The following is an 18,348-nucleotide window of genomic DNA, read 5'->3' as shown; positions in this document are numbered from 1 at the left end:
ACTAGTAGTACATACCTTCAGTCTAGTGGGAGTACAAGCAGTACTAGTAGTACATACCTTCAGTACTAGTAGTACATACCTTCAGTACTAGTAGTACATACCTTCAGTACAAGCAGTACTAGTAGTGCATACCTTCAGTCTAGTAGACATCTGGTATCCTCGTGGTTTCTCTGTTTCGCCTCCAGGCCAGATAATCTTCCTCTGAGTGTTCATCACCACCTGAACACAGAGTATAAACACACAGAGTATACGTATTGTGTGTATGTGTGTGTGTGTGTGTGTGTGTGTGTGTGTGTGTGTGTGTGTGTGTGTGTATGTGTGTGTGTGTGTGTGTGTGTGTGTGTGTGTGTGTGTGTGTGTGTGTGTGTGTGTGTGTGTGAGAATGTGTGGGTGTGTGTGTCTGTGTCTGTGTGTGTGTGTGTGTGTGTGTGTGTGTGTGTGTCTGTGTCTGTGTGTGTGTGTGTGTGTGTGTGTCTGTGTCTGTGTCTGTGTGTGTGTGTGTGTGTGTGAATGGGTGAATGTAATGAACAAATCTATGTAAAGCGCATTGGATAAAGGCGCTATATAAATGCACCATTTACCATTTATAGTGATTATTCTATTGATTACTTTTTTTTATTTATTAATCAAATCATTGCGATGTGCATATCGGAATTGTTTTTAAATAATTTATATAGGCAAATTGATTAACCTGCACTTGAGCAATATTTCATACTTCCTTGTAAAACGGTGTCATAAAAAAAAATAGTGTAAATCTAAACAAACCGTTTTAGAAAATGTGTTAAATGTTTGTCCTAATCTATTACTGGTAAATGGTGCATTTATATAGCGCCTTTATCCAAGGCGCTTTACATAGATTGTGCATTACATTCACCCATTCACACACACATTCATACACCGATGGCAGCGGAAACCATGCAAGGCACCAACCTGCACATCCGGAGCAATTAGGGGTTCAGAGTCTTGCTCAAGGACACTTTGACACTAACTCTGGGGGAGCCCACAGGGTTCGAACTGGCAACCTTACGGTTACCATCCGGCCACTCTACCGCTGATCCACCGCCGCCTGCACCAACTGCACATTATATTACTGATGTAGAACATGTTATATTCCTCTACCAATCCTGCAGTCCAAATGAGTCAAAGAGTCAACATCCATCTAATCCTGCAGTCCAAATGAGTCAAGTATAGGCTACAATTAAGAGGCACCATTATTATTCTAAAACAAAAAACGTTATAGGAGAAGGCGTGCTCTGACTCAGGGGGAGTCTTAGGGCCGATTCATACTCCTGTTTCGGCGCTGTAGTGCCGAAATGATTTCGGCTCGTCAGAAAATTTCAGTAGCACCGAAGAGCCGACTTTAGGACGGTACCCGCCCCCCCGAACCTCAAATGACGTCAAATTGTAGGCTCTACAGCGCCGAACCGACTTTTATTCGGCTCTAAAATAGGAGCATGAATCGACCCTTAGTAGTCTCTGTGGCTGATGGGTGCAGATTCTTGAAGATCAATATCCTCCACACTCCCTTGAGTATATATGAGTTTCTTATGAGTTTCTTATGAGTTATAAAGAAACTCATACGTGCGGATACTCCCTTCTTTCTCTCATTTCTTCACCATTATTATTGTGCCAGTCCAGAGCTGGGGTTGACCTCCAGTCCCTGTCAGTCAGTGAGAGGAACCTTCTCTGTTCTTTTTCCCTATGACCTTTCCGGGGCCAGCGGTGACATTCTGCAGGCCATGGGCCTGATAGATGGTGACACCTGGACACTCTCTCTCTCTCTCTCTCTCTCTCTCTCTCTCTCTCTCTCTCTCTCTCTCTCTCTCTCTCTCTCTCTCTCCTCTCTCTCTCTCTCTCTCTCTCTCTGGCCTGTCTTAACCCATTTCGACCCGAGGACGATTCTACAAATGTCTTCTAAAACAAGACAGTTTTCTGGAAAAAAAAACCCATGTTTCTACAATATATCAGTCGTTCTCAAACATTTTCATGTCAAGGACACCCAAAGATATATGTAATTGGCTGCCGGCCCCCCATCTGAAAATAAATATGTTCTTCAAGGGTCTACCCCAGAAGACATTCGCTCTGAAAGAATATATATATATACTTAAAGTTTTGTGCCACATTTTCACGATTTTTCAAAAATAGCAGACCTACAAGCTCGTAGCGCGCCACTCGGTGGCGCGCTACGAGCTTGTAGATCTGCTATTTTTTCAAGTACAACATAATGCTTAAAACACCAAAAGGTGTTCCCATCCAGCATGTCTTAATGTCCCTACATGACACCACACTGCACTGGGGACACATGCCCCGTCTCTGTCCCCACCTCAACCTCCGGGATCCTGCAGCTGGAAAATATACATCCTTGTTGTCATGAAGGCACTGTACATACTCAAAAGTATTAGCAGATCTGCAAGCTCACAAGTCTATCAGATAAGACTTAATTGTGACTACATTTAATGTAGTCGACAAACATTTTTTTGTCTTATTTTTAGTCGACGAAAATCAACACTGGTTTGCGTGTGGATTTAATTTAATAATGGTGACGTGTATTAGTTAATTACAGCACCTGATTAACCCTTTGTGGTGCCTGGAGCTACCACCCGTCAGGGGGGGGGGGGGGGGGGGGGGGTCTTTTTTCTGAGTACACCAAATAGACAATGAGCTTGTAGATCTGCTATTTTAGTAAATATTCCCCCCATAATAGTCATGCTGGGGTTCAAGAGGATAATTCATATATCCATTTCCATTCATAATGTAATGTATCATGTAATCAATGTAATGTAATGTAATCAATGAATAACAGCCATCTGTTTCATTTTAACACCATGCACAGACCGATAGATCAATAAAGTGTTTGTGAGGAAACTGGGTTTGGTCCAAATCAAGTTTGTTAAAGGACCACTTCACCACTTTGCAACCTATCTTCATATAATAGGTCCTCAGTAATAATTCTGAAAGATTCTCAAAAGATGTTTGCCATGTTTATTGGTTTTCGTTAAACAATGCCACTATACCAACAGAGAATCTACTTCTCAATAAGGCCAACTTCTCTATTCTACTTCTCAACAATGCCACTATACCAACGTCTCTATTCTTCTCTCTCTCACACAAGAAACAATAAAGGTCATTGTTGAACCTTTCAGTTCAACCAGGTCTTTCAGAAGGGTTCTATCCTTAAGAGTATATATGAATAGAGAAGACACCCGAGTTTCTCCTCCCATCCACTTGCATTAAGTTGCTCAAAAGCGCATGAGGTTGATTTCACTCCTCCTTCCGTGTAGGAACAGAGTGCATTCTGGGATGGATTTGCGTCAAACACATGAACGCGCTGCCGTTGACTATCATTGTGCCGTTTGTGCGCGTTCACGTATGAAACATTCGTTCACGTGTCACGGCCTCAAACACATGAACGTGCGCAATTATAGTCAACGGAGCAGCGCTGGCTTGAGCTGCAATGACAAATTCGGCCACTATGTCCATTTCGCCTCAGGGTTTCCTCCGGGTGCCTTCTCTATTCATATATACTCTAAGGTTCTATCTGGTGCAGAGCTGTGCTTCAGAGAATCATTTAGGAATGCTTAAACATTCTGCTGAGAAAAAACTATGTTAAAGTCACTCGACACCTGCCCAAGTCTGGGTTGTGGATGTGGGTTGTGAACTTCCTCAGCAATGACGCAGAGGAAATTCACACCACAGCAGCTGCTTTCTGATTGGCTGGGAGCAGTGCAATTTTACCACATCGCCGTTCTCTCAAAGAGTCCATCTTCAAACGTCCTCTCTTGTGACTTCTGTCCGATCAAGCCGTGCAAGGAGAGCAGTCTGAAAACCCACTACGATATCTGAAGACGTGTCCACCTCAACTGGAGTCAACTCAACTCAGAAACTCAACTCAACTCAATTAAACTAAGAAACTCAACTCAACTCAATTAAACTAAGAAACTCAACTAAACTCAACTCAATTCAACTAAGAAACTCAACTCAACTCAACTTAAAATGTCTGAAGACATCTACACCAAACCAAATCCGACCGACAACACTTATAAAACCATCCCTGTTTCTGACCCCGAGAACGTCTATGAAACCCTGCCTGTTTCTGCCCCTGAGAACACAGCACAGCATGGAGGTAAAAAAAAATAATACTATTATTACTTCTACTGCTACTACTACTGCTACTACTACAACTATTACTACTACAACTATTACTACTGCTAATAATAATAATAATAATAATAATAATAATAATAATAATACAATAATTTAACACATCTATCGTTCTTACGCAATAGCACCACAGGGCCTCTCTTATCAATGCTTTATTAGATGTGTTTAATGGAATTCGCTTTTATTCACATTATGCCTTAATGTATGCAATAATAGTGAAAATGTGTCTGATGTTTACATTCAGGATTTAAGAAGAATTTCTTCAAAGCTGTTGCAGCGTGTGTGGGGCTGCTCCTATTGGCTGGCATCATTGTCCTGGGCATACTCAGTGAGTAACATTTTATAAACACTACTGTATCTTTATGTCAAAAAGAGCACAGGAAAGTACACTTCAATACAAAGTCTGATATTTGAGGATTTGGTGCGTGTGTGCATGGGTGGGTGGGTGGATGAATGTGTGTGTGTGTGTGTGTGTGTGTGTGCGTGGATATTTTATTTATTTTAACCTTTATTTAACCAGTAAAAACCACATTGAGACTGAAGTCTCTTTTAAGTGTGAACTGGCCAAGACAAGAGGCAAAATAAGTGACACAGCTCTGCCAGTAACAAAATAAATACAGGACAACAATGCTCATAAATACAGTACCCACTACCAAAGAAGCTCAAAGGGGAGAGAACATCAACGTTTAGTAACGCGACCAATGAGGACTAATAAATAAAATCACACCTGTGTGAACCGAGTGGTGCAACTCCCCTCTCTCCCCCCCACTCCCCTCTCTCTCTCTCTCTCTCTCTCTCTCTCTCATTAGCAGGCACAGCACTATCGTCCAATTTCTTCTCTGTATCGTTCCAATTTCTTCTCTGTATCGTTCCTATTTCTTCTCTGTATCGTTCCTATTTCTTCTCTGTATCGTTCCTATTTCTTCTCTGTATCGTTCCTATTTCTTCTCTGTATCGTTCCAATTTCACGCATGCTCACACCACTCGTGCTCATGACTACACACAGGTACACGGACATTGCTCAGAGTTGAGGAATAGAAAAGCGGTGGACAGTATCGCCATAATCAAGCTGCGACAGGAAGAGGCCTGTAACCAGCTCTTTGCGATAAGCATTAGAAAAGCAGAACTTCATTCTGTAGATGAGGATGCTAATTGTCTGTCCATGTGGACACATAGTGGACTTAATGGCTTTACAATGACAAACGCTACATTACAGATTGACTGTCTGTCCCTGTGGACACTAGTGGACTTAACCCTGCAAGACCTGGATATATTTCAACTTGCAAAAAAGAGATTTCAACCTTACTACTACTAGGACTTTGCAGAGGACATTATGTAAAAAAGAAAAAAAAAGGTTTAGTGCAAATGAGATTCAAACTCCTAGAACTTCAACCCCTGTAGCAACCAGACACCTCTCTTTGTCTCATTGTCAAATGCAGACTTATACGATCACAATAAAGCTGGATGTAATACTAATCAGTTTGTTGATTATCCTTCTTGCAGATTTGGACCTGACTAAACGGAGAGACCAGTGGAAGACCAGTTTTGATGAGTTCCAGACCAGACATGACAACCTGACTGAACAGAGAGGCCAGTTACTGACCAGACTTAACAACACGACTGACCAGAGAGACCAGTTACTGACCAGACTTAACAACATGACTGAACAGAGAGGCCAGTTACTGACCAGACTTAACAACATGACTGAACAGAGAGGCCAGTTACTGACCAGACTTAACAACATGACTGAACAGAGAGGCCAGTTACTGACCAGACTTAACAACATGACTGAACAGAGAGGCCAGTTCCAGACCAGACTTAACAACATGACCGAACAGAGAGGCCAGTTACTGACCAGACTTAACAACATGACTGAACAGAGAGACAAGTTAGAGACCAGCCTTAACACCATGACTGAACAGAGAGACCAGTGTAAGACCAGCCGTAACACCATGACTGACCAGAACGAACTGAAGAGGATTAATTGTGGTCAGTGAGACGTCACTGTGTTTATACATTCTTATATCATGTTGTTCATCATTTTGTCATTAATCACATTAAAAACAGTGTCTAACATTATATTCTGTTGTTAGGATCACATGGATTTACATTTGGTGATGGTGTGTGTTACTACATCTCTACTGAGGGGAAGAACTGGAAGGACAGCAGAGCAGACTGTACAGCCAGACAATCTGACCTGATGACCATAAAGAGCAGAGAGAAGCAGGTGCAGTGTGTGTGTGTGTGTGTGTGTGTGTGTGTGTGTGTGTGTGTGTGTGTGTGTGTGACTGTGTGTGTGTGTGTGACTGTGTGTGTGTGTGACTGTGTGTGTGTGTGTGTGTGTGTGTGTGACTGTGTGTGTGTGTGTGACTGTGTGTGTGTGTGTGTGTGTGTGTGTGTGTGTGTGTGTGTGTGTGTGTGTGTGCGCGTGCATTAGTGCATGCTGTAACCTACTCCATCTAGTTGAGACACACATCTAGTATTGTACACATTGTACTTCAGTAACCAGCTGCTTGTCTGTCCAGGACCTTGTTGTCAGACTCGTCAGATCCAGGTCTGTGTGGATTGGATTGACCGACAGCGGGAAAGAAGGAGAGTGGAAGTGGGTGGATGGAACACCACTGACCACACCAACGTAAGACTTTACCTTCATTATTCTACTGAGGCCCATTCTATAAACGCCTTCTAAATACTGACCTAGGTTTTCTGAAAAACTAATATTTAGATAGCAGCATCACATTTTGTAATAATACTGTACATACTGTACAGAACCCCAAAAGGTTATATTACATTATATTATAATGTAATATAATTTGAAGTCATGATAATAAAAAAACCTACACATTCAGATCAAATACTTGTTGTGAAGGTATTGTAATGTATGAATGTGTCTACTTCTACAGGTACTGGAGGGATGGTGAGCCTAATGACTATGGTGGAGGAGATGAAGACTGTGCTGAGTTGACTTCTGATGGACGATGGAACGACATTCCATGTGGGTGGTCAAGCAAATGGATTTGTGAAATAGTTTTCTAGAGTTATGCATTAACTAGTAATAGTTATGTGTAAGTGCAGCACCTGATTAACCCTTAGTGGTGCCTGGAGCTACCACCCGTTGGGGGGGGGGGGGGGGGGGGGGGGGGTATTTTTTTCTGAGTACACCAAATAGACAATGAGCTTGTAGATCTGCTATTTTGGGAAATATTCCCCCCATAATAGTCATGCTGGGGTTCAAGAGGATAATTCATATTTCCATTATTCATATACATGTAATGTATCATGTAATCAATGAATAACAGCCATCTATTTCATTTCAACACCACAGACCGATAGATCAATAAAGTGTTTGTGATGAAACTGGGTTTGGTCCAAATCAAGTTTGTTAAAGGACCACTTCACCACTTTGCAACCTATCTTCATATAATAGGTCCTCACTAATAACTCTCAAAGATTCTCAAAGATGTTTGCCTTGTTTATTGGTTTTCGTTAAATTTACAATAAATATTGTATTATTTTGACTTTATTGTGCTTCTGTTTTCCTGTTTGTTTTAACTTGTTGATTGTTCTGTGCTCACTGTTCAGCACCTCATACCTTTATTTTGAAAGGTGCTTAATTACTTACTTACTTACTTAGTAATTTAAAGGAGAATTCCATACTAAAAGGCTATGGGGTGTTGTGCTAATTCGCTTATTTCCATCACTCAAAATTATATATTTTTGTATATATCCTCTCTTCATAATGTAAATAATATCCCAAGCGGCACACTTTACTACTTCTTTCGATGGAAGTGAGCTTGTAGATCGTCTATTTTCAGCATGCAACTAATTGTAAAATGACTTATACTGGATCTCTTGTCCACTAGTCCCTTCCTAACATTTTAGTCTAGTTTTTATTTGTTGACAAAATTGTCAGTATATTTATTTAGTCTTAGTTTTAGTCATCATAGCTTAGTTTTTATTTAGTTTCCATTTAGTTTTCGTCAGTGGAAAAGATTCAGCTATTTGCTATTTTTGAAGTTGAATTTTGAGTTTTGCACATGATGACGTTTTCACCGGACAACGACATGTTTTATGTTCAAAGCCCGTCGTATTGAGAGCTTGTAGATCGGTTATTACATCAGCCATTACGACAGCATCAAGGCCCGCCAAAACACATTTTAGTCGACTAAATCACCTGTAGATTTAGTCGACTAGACCAAAACTAAAACATTCCAGGTGACTAAAATCTGACTGAAACTAAATGAATTCACTATTCAAGAGACTATACGACAAAAACACTGAAATCAAAAATTGCTGTAAAAAACAAAAATCAGCACTGCCAGTGTTGATTTTTTGACAGCACATTTTCCACGGTAATTATACGGTAAATCTACGGTATTATATCATGCATGGCCAAGCCAGGCTATATACAGAGAACCACTTATAGTTCATATTATGCTATAGCGGTGATAAATGAACAAACAGGTCATGTTTACAGTAAGCAAAGCAACACAACGCATGAGCATTCATGACATGTTCCTCCAGGACGCATTGTGAAGGATGATGGACCTGGGCCTGCGCCATGTGTTGTCTGTGTGCGTGCGCACCACACACACACACACACACACACACACACACACACACACACACGTCTCTGAGGCTGTATAGGAAGTAACAGATGGCCTGCGGCGACGGTAAAAAAAAAGGGAAAAAAAACCCCAGCTCATTTAGCCCATTCTGACCTGAGATCAGATTCATACGAGGTTTCCACTGGACACACACACTGGTCTGATTAACCCATTCTGACCTGAGATCAGATTTAAAAAAAATGTCAGTCGTTCTATTATAAAAATAGCAGACCTACAAGCTCGTAGCGCGCCACTCGGTGGCGCGCTACGAGCTTGTACATCTGCTGTTTTTCAATAGCTAAAGCACGACATGATGCTATATAACACCAAAATGGGTTCCCGTTCAGAATGGGTTAACGCATTCTGACCCGACAACCGATTATACAAATAAAATGTCTTCTATAAAACATGACAGTTTTTCCTGAAAAACCTCATGTTTCTATGTGTATGTGTCAGTTGTTCTCAAACATTCTCATGTCAAGGACCCCCAAAGATACATGTGTAATTGGCCGCCGACCCCCATCTGAAAATATGTAGTTCCAGGGACCCCCCCCATGAAGCAAAGATTTGAGTTAAAAATGAAAGAATTATATTCAAAGATTTGCACCACATTTTCACAAAAAAGAAAAAAAAAAAGACAGACCTACAAGCTCGTAGCGCGGCACTCGGTGCCGCGCTACGAGCTTGTAGATCTGCTATTTTTCAATAGCTAATAAAGTATAACATAATGCTTAAGTTAAAAACACCAAAAGGGGTTCTCCCGTCCAGTCCTGAATGGGTTAAGCTCCTTATTGCCACTGTTCCGCCATTACCCGCGCGCCATATTCACGGCTTCCAAACGTTGACTTACGGCGTCGAATATAAAATACTTTTACGATACACCTCTTTCAATTAGACGGCGTGGTAATGAATGTGCCCCCCCTGACAGGTACGTATAGTGCGTGTGTGCCTGTGTGCGCCCTTGTGTGTGTGTGCGCACTTGTGTGTGTGTGTGTGTGTGTGTGTGTGTGGGTGAGCGTGTGGTGTGTGTGCGCCGCACGTGTTGTAATTGTAATTACACGGCAGGCTCTCATTTACATGTTGTTGGACTAATGTGTTTGAGAGGCTGACAGAAAGGAGGAGGTCAGAGCCTGGTGTTGTAGGACAGGCTCTGGGAGATGTTCCTACATGTATGTTACATACAGCACAGCCTGGTGTTGTAGGACAGGCTCTGGGAGATGTTCCTACATGTATGTTACATACAGCACAGCCTGGTGTTGTAGGACAGGCTCTGGGAGATGTTCCTACATGTATGTTACATACAGCACAGCCTGGTGTTGTAGGACAGGCTATGGGAGATGTTCCTACATGTATGTTACATACAGCACAGCCTGGTGTTGTAGGACAGGCTCTGGGAGATGTTCCTACATGTATGTTACATACAGCACAGCCTGGTGTTGTAGGACAGGCTCTGGGAGATGTTCCTACATGTATGTGCACAGGGGTAGAGTGGCCAGATGGTAACCGCTGCAAGGTCGCCAGTTCGAACCCTGCTGTGGGCTCCCCCAGAGTTATAGTGTCGAAGTGTCCTTGAGCAAGACTCTGAACCCCGGGCCTATAATTGCTCCCGATGTGCAGGTTGGTGCCTTGCATGGTTTCCTAGTCCGCCATCGGTGTGTGAATGTGTGTGTGAATGGGTGAATGTAATGCACAATCTATGTAAAGTGCCTTGGATAAAGCCGATATATATATAAATGCACCATTTATACCAGAGACATAACAAGCAGCAACACAGCAGGTGACAGACAGTTCTATTATTCCATACCAGCGGGTTTGCGTTTTCAACCCTTTTTCATATCAAGCCCCGTCATTCATTTGCCCCTCCGGCAACCAGTGATTTTTACTAGTTGCCTATAGTTTACTAGTCGACAAAAAAAAAGAAAAAAATATGTGTACACATGTGACTATAATCTATCTATCTAGCTGATCTTGAGGCCTACAAAAACAAAGAAAAAAAGATCTAGTCAACTACGTATAGTACCTACTAGTGGATTTACTAGTCGACTATTCAACTAGTCGACTGTTTGCTTAAAGCCTTGCCTCATGCTGCGCCCCGTGTGGCCGCGTTGAGCAGCGAGGAGCGCGGCGCACGGCGCATAGCAAACAGGTTAATTAATGAAGTGAGGTGGGCTCTGGGGTGGGGGGAGGGGGGGTGGAGGGGGGGGGGGGGTGGAGGGGGGACCACAAGGCAACCCCGGTGCAGCAGGTCACGGCACTGACAGATGCCCCTATTACAATGTTAATGATAGCAGCGCTGTGCGGGGTCAGGTGATCATATTCAAAGCTTCTTCTTCTGGATAACAATCAGAAGCACTGGATGCACCGTGTCAATGATGATGATGGTGCCCCCCCCCCCCCCCCCCCCACGGCCCCCCCCTCTCCCCAATGATGAGGAGGCAGGGTTGTTTTCGTCGACTAAAACTAAAGACGAAAAATGTCCGTCGACTACACCTTTTTTCACTGACTAAAACTAAATAAAAACAACAAAATCTATAATTTTACGATGACTATTACTAAATATATTGACCATTTCGTCAACAAATTAAAAACTAGACTAAAATGTTAGGGAGGGACTATAGTGGACAAGAGATCCAGTTTTCTGCTAGGTTGCATGCTGAAGCTCACAGCTCACAAGCTGTGAGCTTGTAGATCTGTTATTTTCAGCATGCAGACCATTACAAAGACATCAAGGCCCTTGTATAAACAGCTTTTTGTCCCCACACGTCTCAATATTTGCCACCGACAGTCAAACGGAGTCAAATTACGTCAGAATTCCGCTGAATATGACGTAAATGAAACATCAAAACATTAAACGCCATTGACAGGCGTTCATTGACAAGGTGATGTGAGGTGATGTTCATCGAATGTCTGAATGTCTGAATGTCTGAATGTCTGAATGTCACTGACAGCGCATTATCTCATCATTAACTGCACCAATCACTCCCACTTTTCACACAGGCATGGACCATGATTATATGGAGGTCTTAACAGAGCCCTTTTTTCGATTTGACACATTAACCCATTCTGACCTGAGATCAGATTCATACGAGGTTTCCACTGGACACACACTGGTCTGATGAACCCATTCTGACCTGAGATCAGATTCTAAAAATGTCAGTCGTTCTTCGAATTTTTCAAAAATAGCAGACCTACAAGCTCGTATCGCGCCACTCGGTGGCGCGATATGAGCTTGTAGATCTGCTATTTTTCAATAGGTAAAGCATAACATGATGCTAACACCAAAATGGGTGCCCGGTCAGAATGGGTTAATGATTAATAATGAATTTATTAGTGAATAAAAACAGCCGTTTTACAGCCGTGGTCTTTGTCCGTGGTCTATCTCCGACCGAGCCACACTATTAGCACACATCTCTCCATGCCAAAAGAATCCTGCACGCTCCCAGAAGTGACCTAGGCTACTTTTTACAGACGCAACCGTCATATTTACTGTACAAATATTGTTTTTACATCACCACACGATCCCATGGGCAATGCGCCTGGGTGCAGTACCCCCCGCGGCCACAAGATGGGCCAAATATCTCACAACGGGTAAGGGCTAGTATATATAATTTTCAATATCTATCTATCTATCTATCTATCTATCTATGAATGCACCAAGTGTGTGTGTGTGTGTGTGTGTGTGTGTGTGTGTGTGTGTGTGTGTGTGTGTGTGATTGTCCAGAACCGCGCCAAAAAGGCCTCTGCCCGGGCTCTGGACCGGGCCCATGCCCAGCGTCCATATATGGAGCTGGGCCTGTTCTGACCTCACAGCACTCCATATTTGGACCTGACACAAGACAGAACTCCACAAGCTGGCTGCATTATACTCCCTGTTCGGGCATGCCTTACAAAGAGCTCCATATATGGGCATAAAAGGGAGACAGACATAATATCTGGGCGGGGCATCCATTTACAACTTGCATCGTACCAAGTAGGTCAGTAGTGCCCAATGGGCACCGTTCTAGTTTATCAAAACCGGATTTTCAATGAAAGTGGTTGTTTCACCATGTTTGCGCATTTATGAGAAATATAATAATGGGTCGTTTCTTTCCGGTTATTTGTTTTTAGCACCGATACCGATACCGAATATTGATCTATATTATAATATTGATCGGTCTATCACTAGTTATAAGGTTATAACAGTGTAATAGGACATTATACCCTTTTCTATAATGCCGTACTGCCCAGGATTGGTGAATTCATCACCTATAAAAACATTCACATTCTGTTGAAGCTTTCAGGAGATTTATTTTGATACCATAACAATAAGGAATACATTCATTATTACTGGGCGGTATACTGTCATATGTAAAAGCATGGCTGCCAAGTGATAGACTCATTATTAGACTGGGAATATTACACAAATCATGGAAGAAATGTACAGAGAAATGTCTGCACTATTTTGTTTGCAAAGGTGTCTGGCAATAATAATAATAATATAAATATGTCCCCTATAGGGTAGTGGTTCCCAAACTGTGGGCCGGGACAGATCTATAAAAGCTCACAATGCTGAGTGTCTTTGCACCAAACACACTCAGTAGGACCAAATGGCCACTTGTCTGGTCTATGGGGAAGATGGACTCCTCAGTGGGGATACAGTGGAGAGAAATGGCCCCTCATGGGCCTAGAGACTAGAGAGGGTGTGCAAGTCAGTCCAGAGCTATCACACTGTGTATCTTGGTATATATAGGCAGGTGGTGGAGTGTGGCATGGCATGGATAGGGTTCAGTTATGCTTGTCACAGACATCTTCTTATTCCCGTGACTGTAGTAGTTTTGTGTGCGTAAAATTAATTTCACATTTACTTTGTGTTTGGTACTGCTGGCAATAACCTTGAGCCCTGCATGGGCTCCAGTCTCGGTCTCCCCATAGAATCCCAATCTAACCTCCCTCCACGCTGTGTCCCTGCTGCTATCCAACAAACAAGCATTGCTGCCTTCCAATGCATGTCATATGGCAGCCAAGACTATGGACTTTAATGTTTGTTTAGGGCACACTAAATGACAACGTAGGATGCCATGTGGCCAATATAAATACAGTGGACGCCCCTAATTTCGTGTTTTTTGCACTTTTTGCATTTTCGTACTACAGTAGCTGTTCTAGAGAGGAGAGGGGAGAGGGTATTCTGCGCCATAATGATCAGTCACTGGGGGCCCCAGTAATATTAATGGTCAGACACCGACTCTCCTGTGAGCCAGTCCGACATAGGCACACCCCTGTCTGCCTGACAAACAATCATGCACCACGTGGAGGTCTTATAACCACCACTATGTGGGTCGCGACCCTTCTGTATACCTATGCCCACTCTAAGCGCCTATAGCTCAGGCCTAGGAGCCAGCAGGAGGAGGTCCATTTGGGACCAGCATGCATACATTTAAGAACACGACTGCCTGACAGTCTTGCAACATGTGGAGGTCTTATAACCACCATCAGTGGAGACTGTCCTCACTACCTATTATGCTAACTCAAGAGGATCCTATCTCGGGAGTAAGAGCCAGCATGGTCCACATGGGACCAGTGGGACTATAAGCCAGGCGACATATAGGAAGTAGGAACACTCCTCCCAGCCTAAGCTAAACCCCAATTCCTTAGTTTCTACCTCCTCCACACTCCGTTCCCCAGCATGCCGTGACTTAGAAATAGTTTGCATTTGTTTTCAATTGTTTGCACGTCATGATTGCCGTCACTTCAAAATGACGCCGGTCTATTCCCCCCTCCTCGCTCGACGCCAGGGCTAAGGCGGGAGTGGAGGACATGAAGGCTATTACAATGCACAACATGGAGGTCTTGGAACTACCACCACAGGGACAGACAAGCCCCAATCTCTTTAACTGCCCAATGAGCACTCGTCCTGGGCTCTCAAGTGCCCCATAGCTTTAATGGGACATGTATGAGCCACCTCGGACACACAGAGAGGAGAAGACCATGAGGGTCTTCTTAACTTTGCTCTTCTGTGCTCCAAGTCCTCAGGGAGAAATCCAGTGACCCCCCACTCCCCATACTCCTCTGTACCCATGACCTGAGGGGAACTCTATAGGCCCACTAAACTCTAGTCCGGACTAGGGGTTGGGATTCAGAACCGGGTCCATTTCAGACCCAGTTCCAACATTGCGTATCCGGAGCCGGTTCCATAGTTTTTTTATTAACGGTTCCCCAAACGGTTCTCATCAGTCGTTTAGCTCCGCTGTGTCTGTGTCTGTGTCTGTGTCTGTGTCTGTGCATGCAGAGCCACGGTACACCCCACCTACATGAGTGAGTAGATTAATCTTGTGACTCGTGTAGGCGTATTGTGTTTCTTCAATGTTGCAACATCCTTTGCAGGAAACTTATGGCATTGCATTTATTGCACTTTGCGTGCTCAGCCTCAAGAGTCATTTCCCTCTCTGTTAACCACACTCGCAAAGTGCAATACATGTGATGCCATATAGTTTCCTGCAAAGGATGTTGCAACTTGCACCAGGAAACATCTCAAAATCAATACGCCTACCCTACACGAATAACGTTAGAAAATAAAAACTACTAACTTCTACAGAGCTTTTTTATTATGACTCGACGTCTTTCTGTCTGAGTCACGTTAACTATATATAGAGCCATGAATTAAATAAAAATCTATTTGTCTGCACTTATCTTTAAAACTCATAAGCAACTCAATTGCTTTTTATTTGGCTCTAAATTAATCGCGCAACTGCTGAGAGCCCAGCCTTTAGGTGCATACAGTAGATTGATTACTTTATAAACAGTTTGCAGAAAAAAGCACAGGATCATAGCCTACAGTACAATAAAAAATATTAAATTAATCTGAACATTAAAGACATTTTGTCACCACAACAATATCATTATTGCAATGTGTATACTGTATATTTAATATACAGTACAAATTGCAACAGTGATATTGTCGTGGTGGTGAAGTTTAAATAATAGTGCCAGCTCTTCATTGTAAAGTGCAAATACAATAATTTAATTTGTGTTTATTAAGTACTTGGTTAGGTTAGTTATAATATAAGCATAATATATATGTCATGTAAAAAGGGAAAATATTAGGAACCGTTAGGAACCGGAACCGTTAAAGGCCTAACAAATCCCAACCCTAGACCGGACCCCCCTTCACCTCCTCACCCAACCCCACCTATCATATACTCCCCTCTGCACCCGGTAGAGACTTAGGTTCTGACTACTCTGCACTAAGAGTAAATAATGCAATAAATTCGTTTTGTGCAGGGTGTATAGTCAAAGATGAATTATTTAGTTTGAGCCCAATTTTATCCACAGATCCAAATATATACAATATTGCAATCATATACAGGCTATTGTCTATATCAACTGACAATATTATCTGCCATGCACAACCTTCTGAATTACTGCAAATTGTGACTATTAGTTTTGTTGTGTTTTGAGGATATCTTGAAACCTTATTCCAAAAATATATATAAATATTTAGATATTTATTAAATATTTAGTTTAAGTTAACTTGAAATTGGTGACTATTTCAGAGGGTTTTAAGTAACAGTCACAAACACAATATTGGATTTCACAATTGTCTAATTGTATCTCTGCAATTTGGACAAGTTCAATGGACTCCTAGGCCCCAAAAACATAGGGTTAGACACAAAAAGTACTTGTCTGGGATGAATAATGAAGGAGTTAGGCTATTTTAATGGTTTTTAGGCCATCTTGGACGCCATCTTGAAGATAACACCTTTCGGGTGGTCAAACTTTGGTAAACTTTTAGTATGTTATTAAGGACACCTAATACTACATAAATCAGTTGAGAAACCTTTTGTTACAATTTTTTTAGGGTAAGGTGCTTTTTTTTCATATATTTACCCGCCTACAGCCCACAGCCCCAAATGAGTGCTCCGACCGTGATATCCTCTCTCTCTCTCTCTCTCTCTCTCTCTCTCTCTCTCTGTCTCTCTCTCTCTCTGCCTGGTTAACATTCATTACACATCGACTTCCCTTTGACTGACTGCAGGGTGTGTGTGTGTGTGTGTGTGTGTGTGTGTGTGTGTGTGTGTGGGTGTGTGTGTGTGTGTGTGGGGGGGGGGGGTTAAGTGAGGCTACAGCGGGTTGAGGGAGGGAGGGAGGGGGGGTTGAGGGAGGGAGGGGCAGCACACAGCAGCATCTCGGGGCCAAAGGGGAGGCAGCTTTAATGTGGCCCCCATTACACGCTCTTAATTCAGCTAAAGAAATAACATAACAATGTCTGTGAGCTCCAGAGACCCACACTTCATTTAGAGGGAGACGTCCGGGGGATGGAGATGGATCACTTACCCTCCCCCCCAGCCCCCCCACAACCCCCCCCCCCCCCCCTCGCAATTAAGGTTTGACTTGTTGCCGTCATCTATTCATCCATCTATCTGTCTGTCTGTCTGTCTGTCCTTCTATTCATCCATCTATCTGTCTGTCCTTCTATCCATCCATCCATCTATCTGTCTGTCTGTCCTTCTATCCATCCATCCATCTATCTATCTATCTATCTATCTATCTATCTATCTGTCTGTCTGTCTGTCTGTCTGTCTGTCTGTCTGTCTGTCTGTCTGTCTGTCTGTCTGTCTGTCTGTCTGTCTGTCTGTCTGTCTGTCTGTCTGTCTGTCTGTCTGTCTGTCCTTCTATCCATCCATCCATCCATCCATCTATCTGTCTGTCTGTCTGTCCTCCTAAACATGCATCTATCCATCCGTCCGTCAATTAAATTCAGTGGTTCTCAAAGTGGGGTACGGGGACCCCCCCCAGGGGTCCTTGGGGGTTGGGGGGGGGGGCTCCAGGGGGTCCCAGATGATACCACATCACAGCCATGCTGTGTTTATTTCATTAGTTTTGTTGTTGTTTGTTTTTTTACACTTAATGTTCTCTTCTCCTGTCACAAAGCCTTTTCAGATGGGGGTCCGCGGCCAAATTATACACATTTTGGGTCCTCCACTGATCGATCCATATCCATCCATATATGTTAATGACGTTTAGAAGATTTAGAACAATTTCTTTATGTGTGTAATATGTGGTTTTAGATATTTGAGACTTTAGCAGTGAGGCCAGCATGTCTCTGATGTCATCGACACAGGGCTATACTTCCTCCCTGGACTACAATTCCCATAATTCTTTGGTGCACTGCTCCTCCTTGTGGATATAGGGGGAGGGCTGTCTTACTGAGACAACATGTAGTCCAGGAAGAAGAAAGTGAGCCAAGCATCCATGACATCAGAGACACTGCAGGGCTCACTGCTAAAATATAAAATATCCAAAAGCAGATATTATTACACACATAAAAACTGCAATAAAGTGTTCTAAAATCTAAACGTCATTAACATATATATTTCTTTAGCAAAAAGGGTGAAGTTTCCCCTTAACTAGTCTAGGATCTTCTTGTAATCTTGTAATGTCATAATAAGCCAATGCTCAGCCAGAGTTCATGTTTTATAGTGTGTCATGTGCGTGTGCCTTCCTGCCTGCCTGCCTGCGTGCCGTGTGTGTGTGTGTGCCTGCCTGCCTGCCTGCCGTGTGTGTGTGCCTGCCTGCCTGCCTGCGTGTGTGTGTGCCTGCCTGC

The 18,348-nt window shown here is 42.9% G+C and overlaps 1 protein-coding gene across 1 annotated transcript in view; it reads right to left on the bottom strand.

The window, feature by feature from the left end:
• The window catches only part of grin1b (glutamate receptor, ionotropic, N-methyl D-aspartate 1b), a gene marked incomplete at both ends in the record, with an annotated part of 67,060 nt that overhangs the window by 24,527 nt on the left and 24,185 nt on the right, over positions 1 to 18,348 (bottom strand). The window contains one exon of the mRNA XM_080765779.1: positions 133 to 219. Coding sequence (XP_080621905.1) covers positions 133 to 219 — 87 coding nt within the window. The remainder of the gene's footprint in view (positions 1 to 132; positions 220 to 18,348) is intronic.

The sequence above is a fragment of the Protomyctophum bolini genome, assembly GCF_963924005.1.
Source record: "Protomyctophum bolini genome assembly, chromosome: 6".
Lineage (NCBI taxonomy): Eukaryota > Metazoa > Chordata > Actinopteri > Myctophiformes > Myctophidae > Protomyctophum > Protomyctophum bolini.
This window is presented reverse-complemented; position numbering and strand designations above follow the sequence as displayed.